The 17,247-nt window shown below is 36.8% G+C and overlaps 1 protein-coding gene across 1 annotated transcript; it reads left to right on the forward strand.

The window, feature by feature from the left end:
- Positions 1–12,527: 12,527 nt before the first annotated feature.
- On the forward strand, positions 12,528–17,082 carry LOC113775117 (metal tolerance protein C2). Its single transcript, XM_027319860.1, has 10 exons — positions 12,528–13,021; positions 13,453–13,561; positions 13,902–13,941; positions 14,241–14,317; positions 15,365–15,453; positions 15,664–15,733; positions 15,941–15,979; positions 16,064–16,214; positions 16,312–16,401; positions 16,596–17,082. The coding sequence occupies exons 1-10, from the start codon at positions 12,556–12,558 to the stop codon at positions 16,695–16,697; spliced, it is 1,233 nt and encodes a 410-aa protein (XP_027175661.1). The 5' UTR covers positions 12,528–12,555; the 3' UTR covers positions 16,698–17,082.
- Positions 17,083–17,247: the final 165 nt, after the last annotated feature.

Raw genomic sequence — 17,247 nt, forward strand, 5'->3', positions numbered from 1 at the left:
GCAACTCCAATTCAATTGCTAAACCGGCCTGGTTCCATGGCCAGTCCACTGATTTGACCCGTTCAATTGTTGGACCAGATCGAGTTTAATAACTATGAACAAAATATAGATACTTATAGCGGAATAGTCACAGATAAAAGGCTTTCAATCTAACTTTAAAATCACAGTATTCTTGTCTTCCGTACAAAGCTATGGATTCAAGTTAGACATTTACAAGAATTCAATATTTTATTATAAGTTTAGTTTTAAAAAAATGCAACTTGAAAGTGAAACTTCCAAAATTTAGAAGTCAATATCAGAAGTTTGAATTAATAATAGTGTAACATATGTAAAACATACCAATCACCTTTTATGGTTTTCTTTATCCCTCAATTTAACAAATGCAAATGTCCTTGGCTCCTACATGTAACTCTTTTATGTTTCGGTAATCAACCTAAGGTAGACTAAATGCTTAGGAAAGTTGCCAAGCCGTGTGTTCTTAGCTGATGTGTCGCTTTGTGGTTGGTGAAAAAGTTGTAGTCCTCCTCCTCCACCTGGTGGATGCCTGCTTTGTGATGTTGGTTGTGTTTTGACTAAATAGATTGTGTGTGTTTTGACGGGCTGTGTTTTGGCTGCTTGCATGGAACCGAAAATTGGATAACCTGCTTGTATGAAACACAAGAAATGGGTTATAGTGGTCATAATTATAATAGTTTTTCAACCTGAGGTGCTGATAATAATGCTACTGTCCTTCCAATTTTACCTAATGTCAGGTTTTTGGTGAGGTTAGAGTGTGTATTTGGTCAATGTGACAGCTCATTAAGTTACCTATTTACCCTTGTTTTAAATGTTTATTTACATTGTCTTTTTGTGAGTTGCCTTAGTTTAGTTGTAATTGGGTTATAGATGTCAAAATAATGCTTAGTCACTGTGCACTTTTTAAAACAGGCCTCTGTTCTTTGCCTCTGCTGGTTACCAACGTCCTCCTCCCGTACGCTACCGTCTATACCGTCTGTCCTGCATTCTGCAGCTGCTATCATGCTTAGTGGTTGGCTTCCGCATTCGGTCACCATTTTCCCTCTCTCGTTTTGTTGTTTCATTTCATCATCAACTATAAGGTTGGTTTGCTCATTTTTCCCCTTTGCTTGTTCCTCTGTTCTTTTGAATCCTTCGTTTCTGTTCGGCAGTCTCGCCATAATTGTCTGGGTCAGTTTTTTGCTTATCAATTTATATGTTTTTTTGCTATTCCTGTTTATGAGCTGTGGCAGCATTAGCTATTTTAATCACTGACTTTGTTGTTTTTTCCCCTTTTCCCTGCTAATAAATGCTGCTCTATATATGCCTTTGGTTTCCTGGTAAGGTCATTGTTTTAAAAAAAAAAATTCCCGCCTTTCTATTTTGCTCTCTCCAGTATCTCACCTTTCTGTTGTTGTTGTTTTTTCCATCTTTTGCAGCTTTATTTGATGTCCGTGTTTTCGGATTTTTGCTGCCATTTTCGGCCTGCTGGGGAGCCCGCTGTGGACCTGACCTTGTGCTATGTCTTATGCCAGGATTTCCTTGCAGGTCAGATGCTTGTTTTGTGGTTTTGTTTTCCTCTTCATTCCTTGTGCCTGCATTAGTTCATCGCTATTTTTTCCCTCTTTCCTGGTCATTCCGCACTTCATGTATTTCTCCAACATGCATGGCTTCTTTGCATCTTTTTGCTTCGTTCATCGAATTAATTCAAGTTGTATCTGCTTCCTCAAAAATTTTAAAAAAAACCCTTTTAGACCATAGGGAAAAAGACGGCTACAGTGACACAGCAGTACAAATTCTACCATGCAAAAGAAGCAGCTCCTGTGGCTATCACTCGACAGATTTCTACAGCCTATGGAATCCCAAATTGAATAAACAATGCACAGACAAATCAAAGCATAGGCAAACAGAAGCCAACCTGACTATCACTCTCAAAATTCTTTTTTAAGCATTGTCACTAGGAAAGCGCATGTTGCATTCTTAGCCTTAATCAAACACCCTTTACATGCCAAGAAAAGTAAAAATCAGTCACGTAATACTCTGAACATACCCTTTACTTGCGCTATACACTGAAATCTAACTTCTGAGTTTACATGCCACAGCTAATTCAAAAGGCCATTTGCACATTGAGGAAAATTGAACTACTGATTAGTCATGCATGCACCAATCGCGTGAGGCTAGAGTTGCTCTTAATACTTACACTTCCAATGCTTTCTGAACAGAATAGAACTATTAAAGCTATTTAGGCAATCTTATAACTTACAAATCCAAAGCCTAGATTTGCTAATTCAAATCCAGCAGGCAGAGCACTGAGAAAATAAACCAACATCATGCATGCAACCAGCTTCACCACTAAACGATAAGTGATATTGTACAGTCCAAAGCTAAACTCAAATACTAAAACCATTAAAACTCCCTAAAAAAATCACCGATAGAGATAGAGAGAGCAAAGAAAAATATAAAAGTCTTAGGACTTTAGTGATCATTAAACACACACAATGCTTTGAGCACTATACAGGATGGGTAGTAATTCAACTATCAGCATTCTGAGCTTCCAACCACATGTAGCATGACATGCTTTGTGATGTAGCTTCTAAGTCCGTAGGGAGGGTTCTTTGAATGAGCTCATGCTTTCAACAATATGCATCCCACATTATTTGAGCATATGAATTCACGTGTGTTGTGTTCTTTCTTTTGGATTCTACAATGTTCTTTTATGCTCATTCTTGGTTCTTACAAAGTCATCATATTTGGATTGTTCAATTCTTTGGATTTTTCATGCTTTGGTTAGTATTTTTCTCTGTTGCAACCTGGTACTGTGGCTGCTGTTCTAGCAGGCCTTTATCGCTTGCTTGTATAATTTCTTATTTCCTGTTCTTTATAGCAGCTCACGCGTTTTGAACTTTTCCCTTTGCGTTCTACTATGCTCTTTTATACTTATTGTGAGTTCTTACAAGGGCATCATATCTGAATTGTTACTCCTTAGTTTTTTTTTTGAGATGGATAAAAATGCTATGCGCCGGAAGCGTTATGCAGAAATGTCACCCATTGCCAAGGTTGCACTTTCACGCCGGAGGCGTGAGGCCAGGCTTCTTAAGAAAAAGGATAAATCATCGCGCTCTTACCTTCGTACCGTGCCGCTCGGGCATGTTGAAACTGGTGTTTGTTTCTCTAATTCAGCTCCTACTCGTAACGACTCGTTAGCAGGTTGTCATGGTCAGGTTGTCGATAGTCGTTCTGTTGCGCTTCAAGAATCGTTGAACTATATGTCTGCCGCTATGCCTGCCTCGCTCTGTCTATCTAATGGAGCTTGTTCCTCTCCTATTGTCCCGCATTTAGTGCAATATAGTTTGGATTCTGAAGGTATATATACCATGGCACTATTTTAGTTACCTGCCCCAAAGCCATTTATAGTTATTTCATTGTTCTCCCCATGTCTGCATCTTGGCCTGCCTTCATTTTCTGTGTGCTCTTCTGATGCAAACTAGCCCATCTATTTGTACACTTTGCAGCCCGTCTCCTGAATCGTACACTTCACTGTCGGCAAGCTGACCCACAGAGTAGTTCTCCAAAACAGAAAGAGCAGGGCTCTCCCTCCCCTCATCTTTCAGCTACTGTTCAACCTTCTTCTCTCATTCATGAGAATGCCTTATCTAAAGCATTGGATCATCCTCCACATAACATTGTTATAGCCTCGAGCCAGGAACAGCAAACTTCTGATGCTCTGAGTAAAAATGCACATAATACCTCCACATCTGTTAACAATTTAATGATTGAAATTCTAAGCCCCCTCGATGCAGCTCCTTCAAATCACTTCTCCAGAAACTGTGTTCCTCCTTCTACTGCATTAAATCTCCCATCTAAAAGTACCTGCCAGTGTACAGGTATTGCAGCACTTAGAAATAGTTTCCCTTGTGTTTCTTCTTCACTTCCACTATTGCCATCTTCTGTCTGCTATTTCTATATGCATAACACCATCTATATCTCTGTCTCACTACAGCTTCATGCAGTGGCAGAGTTCCGCATAGAAAACGTCCCCCACGAAATTGTTCTGACAAAAACAAAAAAACTGATCTTCTGGGATCCCATTGTTTACCTCATGACCCTATGCATGGGTCAAATCTTAAGTCCCTTGGCTCTTCCAGTACTTCATGCTCAAGCCACTTAATTGAGCAGTTTCCATCTTCTTCTATTTCATTCAATCCTCGGTCTTTTGGCTCTACTCAACCTACAGGTATTACTCGTTCATTTTGCTGATCCTTTTTCTTCCCTTTCGTTTTCAACCTGTACCTTTTACAAAAAAAAAACAATATCTCTCTTCTAAAGCAATACTTTGCATTATGCCCGGCTTATTAGAATTTGCGCTCCTGCACTTATAGATGCCCTGTTTCTTTAAGAACAAACAGTTGTTCCTTCTAAAAAAAATTACAACGGTTTGCCAGGCAACACGAATGCTACCAGCAAATCATCTCGTCCTCATATTGGTGTTACAGCTGCTACAACGAATCTTTCAAACGTTATATTGACAACAAGGAGGCAATCAGGTTGCCCTTTCTTTGTTTGTCATATTTGTGACCTTTCCCCCTCGTATTCCCTTCATTCTGTGCTTCTTTCAGATTTCCTTGCGAACATCATTCCCATTATATAGCTTAAACTGCAGGGACGCTTACTGAACGCCGTCGTTCAAAAAAATCTAGGATTGATGAAATTGCTAAAGAATCTTTGTTGCTCCCTGATGCTCTTGATTGTCAGTATTGTGGAGCTAAAGATTCTATTTGGAACCCCCTAGCTTTTGCTGCTCCCAAGGAGAAATTTCTATTGTTGCTCCTCCAATGCCTTATGCTCTAAATCCAGAATTGACAAGGAATACAAGGGGAGTATATACCTTTCGTGTCCAGGGGCAGGTTTATCATTTTTTGAATAGTTTATCACAGCCTGATGATAGACCCTGTGGAATCCACCTCTACTTTTTTGATACCGATGAAGACTTAATCAGGCGAGTCGCTGCTTCTGACAAGCTTCGCGAGAGCACTTTGAAGCTTTTGATGGACATACTTTCTAATAATCCTTATGCTAGATTCTTTAAGGACCTAAGTGATGTCCCAGATCTTGAAAAGCATAATGTTGTCCTTAACTGCTTTCCTGGCCTTGACCAGCGCATTTATAATCTTCCTTCTGCTTCTCAAGTCGCTGCTATATGGACTGAAAATGATGATGAATCAGTCGATAGGCAACCACATATTCTCGTATATAGCCGGTCAAATACTGCTCACAAGGTCCAGCATTATTATGCTTGTTATGATCCTTTGCAGTATCCTCTCTTATTTCCTTTGCAGTTCTTCCGTACACCATATATCCAAATAAACACTTCGGACAAATATTTATTCTTCTTGTTTTGCTAGCATGAGACCATTCATCCTAACTTTGAAGAATGACTTCGAAGAAATCAACGGTCCTGCAATTGCAGCTGTTCAGAACAATTTTCCTATCATCATTGCCATAAGAATGAAAGTCACAACACAGAACTGTAACCAAATAGCTACTATTTATTATTTAAAAAACAGCTACGCATTTATTAGCTGAAAGTCTTCTTTACTCTTCTTATACTTGATGTTTTCTTCTTTTTCCCCCCTTAAATCCCAGATCTTAGTCTTTCAACTCAAGATTCGACCACTATTTTGATAGCTCCAATCGTGCAACAAGCAACCGATCTGCATCACTGGTCAGACAACTGACTGCACGCTCTCCATTCCATCATTCCAGTTATTCTCTTCCAGCTTAACTTTTCCTTTCTTATTTTAGGTATCGTCACAACACGCCTCAGCTAGCACAGATGGTCCATGAGCACAGTTATGCTAATCCGCACATCCTTTTTCCTCCCCCTCATTACAGTCAAATCCATGACATAGCCGCTCTACTTCACTTCGTAAAATTCTTATACTACTGACCAATTTCACATCTAAACTTCTTTATTATATTTCCTGTTACCATTTCCCACTTTCTTCTTCTATTACTTTTATTTTATAGAAGCCAAAGACCGCATGGATTAAAGGTGTCGTCGAACTTGATTGTAAACCTCAAGATTTAACCTATATAGCTTGTCCCAATTGTTATCATCCAGACAGTTGTATAGATGAGCGAAAAATTATCTGCAAATACTGTCAAGCTAATGTTGATCTCCAACCCAGGTGCATATACTTATAAATAAGGTACATTGTTTTTATTAATCAATCTAAACTTCCACTGTCAAATCATCCACTTATTAATTCCAGGGCTTGTATTTCAATTTGGATCACGGATTCAACTGGCACTCTATGTCTTACTGCTATGGCCTCTGAAGCCGAAAAGCTAGCTCAATTCTCAACTGCTGAGCTATACTATTTGCAAACAGAAGTAATTATCAATTTTCTTTTATACACTACTTGTTTAACTCTCTTTTTCCCAACAGCTTAGCTTCATTTCTTACTTTTTTCGCACCAGAACATAAATATCGCTCAACATCTTCAAGCAATTCTCCACGGAAAAATCCTTACATGCTACGTCAAGCCCTCTACTTCAAAGTTCAGAATGCTACGGCGCTCAGCTTATGAAATAATCACTTCCTACACTTTAGATGAAGTTCACAACATTGACAACCTCAACATCAATAATCTCAACATTAATGACTGAAGACCTGGTTCTTTTGTTTGTTAAATCATGCCTTTTCAAATCAACAAACTACGCTCATTACTTGTGATGTTTTTTAACTTATATGTTAACTATACTGTTTCTTACCATTTCAGATTTTGTCAATTTCTACATTCCAATTCCTTATTACTTTACTTAGCAGCACTGGGCATGCCAATATCTGAACCCCACACCGCGCGTACACGCGGTGTACACCTCCTAGTTATTATCAACATATATAGAGTAAGAGTCGAAGAGCTCTTTGGTCTGACTTCGTTTTGGTCGTCCTCTCATGTGTCAAGCATGTGAAACGCCAAAAACCATTCATGTGATGCGTTGGGATTGATTCATCAGACAGTTACATAGACTTGCTCTCCAGGGTTTTCTCGTATTTTTGCCGCTCCCTCCTCCTTCGCCTCACCCTTTGCCTCTCCCTCTTTTCTTTAATCGACCACCACCACAGCCCTTCTTTTTCCTTTATTATTTCTGGGACAAGATTGCTCTTTGGTTGAGTTTCATTTTCGTCGTCATCACTTGCGTGTGTCCTGAAAACGGCATGAAGTGTTTTGTGTTTTGGTTGCTGAATATGTTTTTGATCGATTGGTGCAACACCGTTTGGTTGCCGGTACTTTCTTTTGTGCTGCTCTCTCTAAGGTTTCTCTCAAATTTTCACCACTTGCCCATCTCTCTCTTCCCCTTCTTTTTCGCCTCACCTTCTTGCTCTTCGTCATTCCTTCTTCGTCCACCATCACTGCGGTTGGTTAAGACGGAACAACTTGCTGTGGTAATTCCATAACTTTCCTATTTGCTTTCCTTTTTTATGGTTTAATTTTTATTTAACCCCAAGATTGAATTTCTCTGTCTCTCGTCTTTGTTCTACTTTGGTCTGAAGAGGTTTGTCTTTGTTTTGTTTTTATCCAGCCAAATATTTCTTTCTTTTCTTCCATTCTTCTCATTTAGGTTTTTTTCACAGGAAGCTCGTTCATCCTCCATCAATCCTGATGAATTTTAGAACTAGAATACCCTCTACCCTTTTTTTCCTGCTTTGGTTAATCACTTTTGAAAAATTAGTAAATCCTAACCTAAAATCCTAGGGCAGAACAATCATTTTAAGAGTACGTCATACATCGAAATTCAATGGTATTAAAGGTGGTGCTGATTTGCTTAATTCTAGCATATATAAAACTCCTACAAATCTTATTGAATGCCTGAGAATATTTTAACTGAATACTTTTCATATTTTGATGATGTGCCTTCAAATATTTAAACTCATTGATCCTCCATATATATGCCAAATATCTGACATCTCCCCTATGGTTGCAAACATTTTTGAAAGGTTGCTTATGATTTGTTGTTAGCATGTTCAGTTATTCTCTTACTAAGTCCCATTGGATTTCACTCTAATCAAGGACATCGTTTAGGTTTTTCTTCCTCTGCACTTTTTCATACAATTGATAATTTGCTGCTTAATTGGACCATAACTAACGCAATGTACCTTGTTCTTTAATAGATGCATATGTTTTTGCTTGCTCATCTATTGTTTTAATCTGCTAGAAAATAATATTTATTCTTTGCAGCTGAAACCACATTTTTTTAGCTGAAACTCATGAGCCTTGTGTATCTTCATTGTATACCTTTTCCTATTTACTCAGATTCTTTTTTGGTAGCCAGTTTTAGGAAAATAATCCGAAAAGGGATATGAGGTTGGAATTGGTGGTTGTTTTTTGGGGGTGTTGGAGTGGGGAGGACAGGTTTTTTTGAATGCAAAAATCTATTACTCAAAAAGAGCAGATAATTTAGTGAATTATAAAATATACTGATCTGAAACATGCTGGTTTATTTCAGGCCAAATTGGATATGGTATTGTGCCCATGATTGCCAGAGGAGTGATGTTGGGACCTGATCAGCCAGTGATCCGTCACATGCTTGATATTTCACCTGCTACTAAGGCACTCAATGGAGTTAAAATGGAGCTGGGTGATGCTACTTTTCTTTTATTAAAAGGTTTGTCATCTGGCCATTTTAATTGTTATTCCTATATTAAAGCTAACATTAGTTAATACTTGATAGTCAAGTGAAGAATGGATTTATAAGTATAATTATAATTTTCTTTGACCAGGTGTTGTTGCTACAACTGATGTTGCTGAGGCATGCGCTGGTGTCAGTGTTGCTGTTATGATTGGTGGATTCCCAAGGAAAGAAGGAATGGAAAGAAAAGATGTGATGACAAGGAACGTTTCTATCTACAAGTCTCAAGCTTCTGCTCTTGAGCAGCATGCTGCTCCTAACTGCAAGGTTCTTAGCATTTTTAATAACTTGTAGATTATTGGTTGCTATTCATAGATGTTGGTTTCAGCTTTTATTTTGTTGTGGAAAGGCATTTTTGGTTCCTTTCCTAAGATTCACTTGGATTGTTGGGATATGTTACTTGTTTCCTTTTTCCTGTTTGACTTGTTTGAAAAAACCTGTTTATCATTCCAACTAGATATGATCATGTCAATTGGTTAGTTTTTCAAACTATTCTGTCCTCCTGAATTTTTTCAATTGGGGCAATTAGTTAACTTGATGCAATGTATGATGAAAATGGTCTATAGAATTTAGGCTTCCGGTCATATTTCTGTTTCTCTTAGATATCATATCTTAAATAGTCTTCTGTGACTGTTCTTTCAGGTTTTGGTTGTTGCTAACCCCACCAACACGAATGCATTGATCTTGAAGGAGTTTGCACCATCAATTCCTACAAAAAACATTACTTGTTTGACAAGATTGGACCACAACAGGGCCCTTGGTCAAATCTCAGAAAGATTGGGTGTTCAAGTTAGTGATGTTAAAAATGCCATTATCTGGGGAAATCAGTCCTCAACATAATATCCTGATGTCAACCACGCAACTGTTAAAACATCAGCTGGAGAAAAGCCTATTCGTCAGCTTGTAGCTGATGATGCCTGGTAAAAAGTTCAAGTTTTTGCAATTTGCTTCTTAGGTTTTCTAAGTTCTCCATTCATTGCCATTGTTTGGTTTCACATTTCACATGGTTTCAGTGAAGATATGTTATTTGAATTTTTAGGTTGAACAGAGAGTTCATAACGACAATCCAAAGATTGTGGTGCTGCAATTATCAAGACTAGAAAGCTCTTGAGTGCACTCTCTGCTGCTAGTGCTAGTTGTGACCACATTCGTGATTGGGTCCTTGGAACTCATGAGGTAAATCTTAGTGTGCATACTTTGCACAATATGCATAGTATTCTTACTCTGCTCTCATTCACGATTTATGCTGCATTGTAGGGCACATGGCTTTCTATGGGTGTATACTCTGATGGCTTCTACAATGTGCTTGCCGGGCTTATATATTCCTTCCCAGTAACCTGTAAGAATGGAGAATAGGCTATTGTTCAAGGTGAGCATGGAGATCTTTACTCTATGGCTTTTGTTTGAAATGACTTCTTATAGCATCAGATGTTAATAGTTTGTACATGAATTACTGGTGATTGGTGACAATTTATAATTTTGATTAGTCAAAAAATTTAATCAGTTACTTTGGTCTGGACTTTCTTTCATTTTCACTGCTTTCTTAGTGGCACTAAAGATATGTCATTGCTGTCCATGTACCAGGACTTTCAATTGATGAGTTCTCAAGGAAGAAGATAGATGCGACTGCTGCAAATCTCTCTGAGGACAAAGATTCGGCATATTCATGTTTGTCATAAATTTTTCATTAGATAAATTTTCCATTAGATATATGGGGATGTGATAGGTTGGCTGTCAGTGAATAATGCCATTCTTCAATCTTGAGAAACGAGTAATGCTGGTGCTTACTCGTGATACACTCTCTTTTAATTTTTGTAAAAGTTACTCTGTCATGTACTTCGTTTCAGAAGAGAGTTGATGAACTTTGTTTTTTTGAGGGGTGGAGTGGGGTTGGAGTTGGTGGTTGTTTTTTCGAGGTGGTGGTTTATTCACCATCTAGCTGATAATGCCTTTCTTGGGACCCAATTTGTTAGTGTTTGGTTGTATTGAATGCAATTTCTTCAATGTATTGAGTATCCTTTTTTTTTTTTTTTTTCTGTTCTGGCCTCTCTATTTGCTATTACTTTACTTTTGCTATGACTTTTCCCTCTTTTTCTTGAATTCTATATGCATATATAGTCCATATGGTTTCACCTTTTTTCCCCATTTTCCTTTCTTGACCTATTTTCTCTTTCCTTTTGTTGGTAGATGGATATAAAGGCATTGAGTACAACGGACTATCATCCAAGGCCTCACACCTCAAAACTACTAATGCAGATCACATTTTTTTAATTGCAAATTTGGTGTTTGTCTAATTGTTTAAATATAATAATTTATGATTTGGTGATAGATATAGATTGAACAATGAGGGGCATAGAAACTTGCTGTTTGGTAGATTTTTTAAAATGCTATCTGTTTGTGGGTGGTATGAATAGAATGAGCGGCATAAACATGTTGTTAAGGAGATTGCCAAGTGGGAGTGAAATAATTTGTGAAGTGAGAAATATTGTGGAAGTACTTGGTATGTTAAATATATACCACTGGTGATTCTATTTTGAAGTTATCTATTATCTGTATAAGTTAAAAGCTATTTCATGTGTTCTGGTGTTTCTATGAAGGATTGATCATATGTATGAACATAGCAAAAAATTGGTGAAGATAATTAATACTGATTTTTCAATTTGGTGTTATGGCCTTAAATTTTTCTTCAACGGTAGGCAATGGCATATGAGCTGATGCTTGAAATTTCGAGCACCACTACAGTTGTTGTAACTTAAATTCACGAGCTTTTTTTTTTTGGAACTTTAATTAAACCTATCCTTCAAGCCATTTGTTCTTTTCTCTTGTAAACTTTAATTAGCATATTGTTCGCTAAGTGCTAATAGTAATCTCTCGATTCTTCTTGGTCTTGTGTTACATATTTTTACTCTGATTTCTTTATCTTTCAAATAGTAATAATGTCCTTAGATATATAGGTATTTCACAGCTATTTATGTTAAATTGGGCATACACATTTTTATCTCTAGTTCTTTTTAAAGGGTGAAATTCTATGACTTTTTTGCAGCATTGTAATTATTGTTTCTGTCACTACCAAATTCAAACTTTTAAGTGTGAAATTTGAAGGTCTTGTAGTTGAAAATATTTGAGGCCTAAAACATGCAGGAGGTATATCTGAGCAAAATGCTTATGCATTTATTTTGAATCCATTAGTTCGAGAAGAAACAAATGGACTTAAAAGTCAATTTTCAAAAACAATTATCGATACTTCTTGGAAATTAGTTAATTACATTAATTATCGAGCCAATTATTTTTCAAATAGATTATCGAGAAAATTATTCCTGTTGAAAATATGCGAGGAACCAAATAATTTTATATAAAAATTGAGGGACTAAAAAAGAAGACGTTAGAACGGTGGAGCACTACTTAAGCAATTGGGTTAATTCCACTTTGTCCCCCTAAACTTTGGACGATTACTCACTTCAATCCCTAAACTTCAAAATGGGACACTTAAGTCCCTAAACTTATAAATACCTCCCACTTAAGTCCCTAAACTTATAAAATGAGACACTTAAATTCCTAAATCCTTATAAAATGGGACATTTCGACCACCGATGGCATTCAGGATTTGTTAACAATTTTCTTTAAGTGGGAGGTATTTATAAGTTTAGGGACTTAAGTGTCCCATTTTGAAGTTTAGGGATTGAAGTGGATAATCGTCCAAAGTTTGGGGGGACAAAGTGGTATTAACCCTAAGCAATTTATCCAGGTTATATTTCCTTCGACAACGACCTTACTTTGACTCGAAAGTCTTCCGCTCAATCACTCGTATAGTCTATATAGCATTGCTTCCCCAAGCGGAGTTTTCTTTACTCCAGCTCTGCGTCCCTAATGGACAACTCGAGATTTTCTTACGGGAAGGCTCAAAACGCATCGTTTCATCATTACCAAAAGCTCGATTCCGAATCCCGATCCCCACGGTCAATCAACGGTGATTTCTCATTCGGCGGCGACACCGATCGCCGATTCGCTTATTCCCGGCAGCCTTCATTTCACCAACCGCCGCAGGAGCCTCAGACTCCTGTCTCGATCAAGGATTCTACCAAGCCGTTTCTATCCAGAACAAGTTCCAGCGTTGATATTCCCCTGAATCTTTATTCATACGATAAAATCGAGAATTTTGCGGATGAGTCAAAGGAGTTAGATGAGAAATTGTCAATTTTGTCGTTTATTTTGTTTATATTTAAGAGCGCGAGATCGGGCAATAAGCAGCTAAGGAAATTGTTCGTGTTGATATCGCTTAACGTTGCTTATTCTTCTGCTGAATTGTGTATTGGACTTTTCTCCGGTCGAGTAGGTATGAAAATTTTGAAGCTTTTATTTTATTTTTTTCTAAATTTCGACTTGCTGTATAGCTTACCAACTATAATTAGAACTATGCACTTTATTAATGCTGCTCGCTAATGTTAATGATGAGCATTAGTCAATTTTTACCATTAATGACTTTGGCTTGTGAATTTATACACTAGAGAAACATTAGTCAAATTAGATGCAAATATATAGGTTTAGTCACAATTAAAACACTAAACCTTTTTATCTTTTATCTTTATTTAAAAAAATATTTGCTGAAAAATGGGATGAATTCTCTCAAGCTGTAAACCTGATTTGGTAAATTTATTGAATAAAACTGATTATTTTGGGCTTAATGTATCGTAATCATTTTCTTGGTTATAGTTATATTAGTTGGTTTGTGGTGTTTAGATTTGATTTTGTTCTTGCTTTGTCCAGGTTTGGTTTCTGATGCATTTCACTTGACGTTTGGCTGTGGACTGTTGACTTTTTCCTTGTTTGCAATGGTCACTTCACGGAGAAAGCCTGATAGGTGCTATACATACGGGTGAGATTCAATCCTTTAGTTTAGCTATGTAGCTTCTTTAGCTGAGTAGTCTTAAAAATTTCTCTTCATTGCTAGCTTTTTGATTAGCCAGTTTATTTCGTTGCTACCTTAATTTAATGTACGCTTCAGAAAGATTACGAAGGTATGTTCAAGGGGATATTCTTAAACAAACCATTTTAAAATGTGGAGTTGTTTTCAATTGGAAAAGAATATAATTTGTTTGGTAACATTTTCTCGATCTCCTATATTAGTATGATGACGACTCTAGGTCGTGTATTCTGGACTATTGAGATGAACAGTTTTCAAAAGGATAATTGATACGGATTTGAATTTCTGTCAGGTATAAAAGACTGGAGGTTCTGTCTGCCTTCACCAATGCTGTAAGTATTATACTTTTTGATCATTCTTTGACCTGCCTTTTCATATTGACATGCTCTAAGAGAAGCTTCTAGTAATTTTCCAATAAAGGATCTGTTTGAGGTAGACATATGAATGATGTCTTCAAAGCATCTATCTTTCTAGTCCAGGAATATCCTACGAAGCAAAAGTGATTAAAAGAATAGGCTTTTGTTGTTGAGAAAATTTTGGTCCCATTCTCTACGTGTATAACTTGCATGGATGTATTTTGCATCTATGTATTAACATGGCAATGTTTTGTTTGTGTTCCTGGTGTAGACAGCTGTTTCTTTTGTTTTTGTCATTCTCCTTGGCCGTGGAAGCACTTCATGCATTTATACAAGATGAATCTGAGCACAAGTAAGTTGGTAGTCTCAGCATATGCAAACAACCTTTTAGGACTGTCATGTGGAAGATATTGTCATTTCATGAACAAAGTCAGTTTTGTTTTTTTCTCTCCCTCTTCCCCTGTACAAAGTTTATGTTTTTAGGATGACATGTATCTATTTATATATATGTATTTAAACAATTATATGCACCTATTGTTTTTTCTCTTTGTTGTACTGCTGATCAAGTAACAACAGTTATTTTTGGTTTTCACTAAGCTTTTCAACTTTATCATTACTTTTTATCAAAGTGAGTGTGATAATGTTTTGGAGTTTATTGATTGAAAACTTTATTTAACATGAGATTGAAGCATTCCTGTATTTTGGAAATTGAAATTTGAAGTAACTCAAGACAGAAAAATTCCCACCAAAAGAGAATATGTGATTTTGGCTAACACTCATGAGATTTTCCTGTATTAGTTCTCCTTTTTCTGTTACAGGCCTTCTTCTTAAGTTTTATTTAGAGGAAGAAAATGTAATGTTCAGAAGCCTGGTGTTAAAAATGAGGCGAAAGTTAGCTAATGTCTTTTATCTCAGCTGCATGAGCAGAAACTTAGCTGGCAATATAAGGAAAGCAAATTAAAATATGGTCTACATTAAGAAGTCATTTTGTAATCTGCAGAAGCTTAGCTCTCAATATAAGGAAAGAAAATTAAAATATGGTCTACATTAAGAAATCATTTTGTAATCCACTAGTTGACTTTCTTAACTGCATCTATGTACTAGGAATAACTTTCTCTTTTACAGTCCCAATGATTTCTTTTCTTCTGAACTCTGAAGAAATTTTAAGAAACATATTCACTTCTTCTGTCTCAACCTAAGCATCATTTTCTTGAGGATACAAATTAGCAGAAATAGGGAATAAGAGAAATCTATTATGACTAGTTTCTGAATATACCTTTTCTGGCTAGGAAATGTGTTGATTATTTCAATTAGAAAGTAAGATCTGCTGTTGAATTTTAGAATAGCTTTTCACTTATTTATAATTCTTCTCTGATCTATAATCAATTCCAACTTCTAGGCATTACTTGATAGTCTCTGCTGTGACTAATCTGCTGGTGAATCTCATTGGTGTGTGGTTCTTCAGGAACTATGCTCGCATTAATCTTGGTAAGTCTCTTGCTTGTGCTTGGAGTTTTCTTACCTCTAAGTTGAGGGTGTCTTGTTACTTTCCATATTTTTTCCTAATGAATGTGTTGACTCCTCCTGTTGTGTTCTTGTATGTATTTTCTCTCCATTAGTGGAAAATAACATATATATATATATATGTATATATGTATGCTTCCATGTTGAAATTCTTATGTGAAAAATCAATTGCAGTTTACAGAAACGCTGAAGATATGAATTACCACTCAGTTTGCTTGCATGTTCTTGCAGACTCTATTCGTAGGTATGAGACGAATAACTGTAATCACAGATGCGTTTCTTTTAACACATATATGCCTTCATGTGATTTTACTACACATGCACAAGCACATGCATATCAACATTTACATATATAAGGTACCTCTTATGTGTCTTTCTTAATATCTAATTTCTATTTTATTTGATATGCTTGCTCATAGATCTTAATCTGTCTACATTCTTTGTTTCTCAGTGCAGGATTAATCCTAGCATCCTGGTTATTAGCCCTTGGGTATTTGCTCTCTCCTTTGATTAAGGATGTTTTGTTTCAACTAAATATCACATACCTACCTATTTATGTGCTGGTTTTTTGCAGGGTGAGAAATGCTGAGGTTTTGTGTTTGGGACTAGTTTCATTTACTGTTTTTATGCTGGTGATACCACTTTTTAAAGCCACTGGTGGCATCCTGCTGCAAATGGCCCCTCCCAGCATGCCATCTTCAGCCTTGAGCAAATGCTGGAGACAGGTAGTTCTATCTATTTTTGCATTATATTTTACTACATAAGACAAATAGATAATTTTTTTGTATTTGCAGTTGATTAATTCTTTCAGTGAATTATCAGGTAAGCACCCGTGAAGAAATTTCAGAAGTTTCTCAAGCTCGTTTTTGGGAACTGGTGCCCGGTCATGTCATTGGATCAATTTCATTACAGGTAGGTATCACAATGAAGTTTGGATGGCAACGGTATTCATATGTCATAACTAAACAGGCGCAAGCAATTAGTTCTATTTGACCATAAAACTAATTGGGCACACATCCACCTTTCAAAAGGATCTGCTTTGCTTTATGCTATTGGTTTTACACTTGCACTATATCAGTTGTTCTATTGTTGGATGGCTTTCACAGGTGAAGAAGGGAATTGAGGATCGTCCGGTACTTCAATATGTGCATAACCTGTATCATGAATTGGGGGTACAGGACTTGACGGTACAAGTTGACTACAGCTAAAGTTTCACTTGTGTATTTGTATTTTATTCCTGGTTGCTGGATACAAAGATCAAATACCCAGGCATTGGCGCTAGCCAGTTGAACCTTGTACGAAAAAGATTTAATGCTAGTTAAAGTTAAAATTGCCCATACCTAGCAAGGAAGAAAGGTTTCATTTTTGTTTAGTCATCAAGTCAAGAAACAGTTAATGTTCATGACATGATTGCCTGTAAAGAATTTTGCTCGGTTTCTTTTATTGATGGCTAGCACAAGGTTCAATCTTGTAGATGAAGGCACGAGTTGGTTGTCCTTTATCCAGGTAACTCTTTGCTTCAGTTTAGAATTGTTTCCTAACGGAACCAGAGATGAGTCATCATTGCATTTATATCGCAGCAAGTGTTTCTTTTGTTCGTGTCTGTATATGATAGCTGTTCACTAGCAAAAAAGGAAGTCAGCTGAGTAAAAGGGCCAAGCGTCCACCCCCATCAAAGCCTGGATTATTCAGTGATAAACCAAATATTGCAGTATTTCTCTGTAGTTTCTGGCACTTTAACCAATTTTTACTGTCATG

Source organism: Coffea eugenioides, chromosome 6 (genome assembly GCF_003713205.1).
Source record: "Coffea eugenioides isolate CCC68of chromosome 6, Ceug_1.0, whole genome shotgun sequence".
NCBI lineage: Eukaryota > Viridiplantae > Streptophyta > Magnoliopsida > Gentianales > Rubiaceae > Coffea > Coffea eugenioides.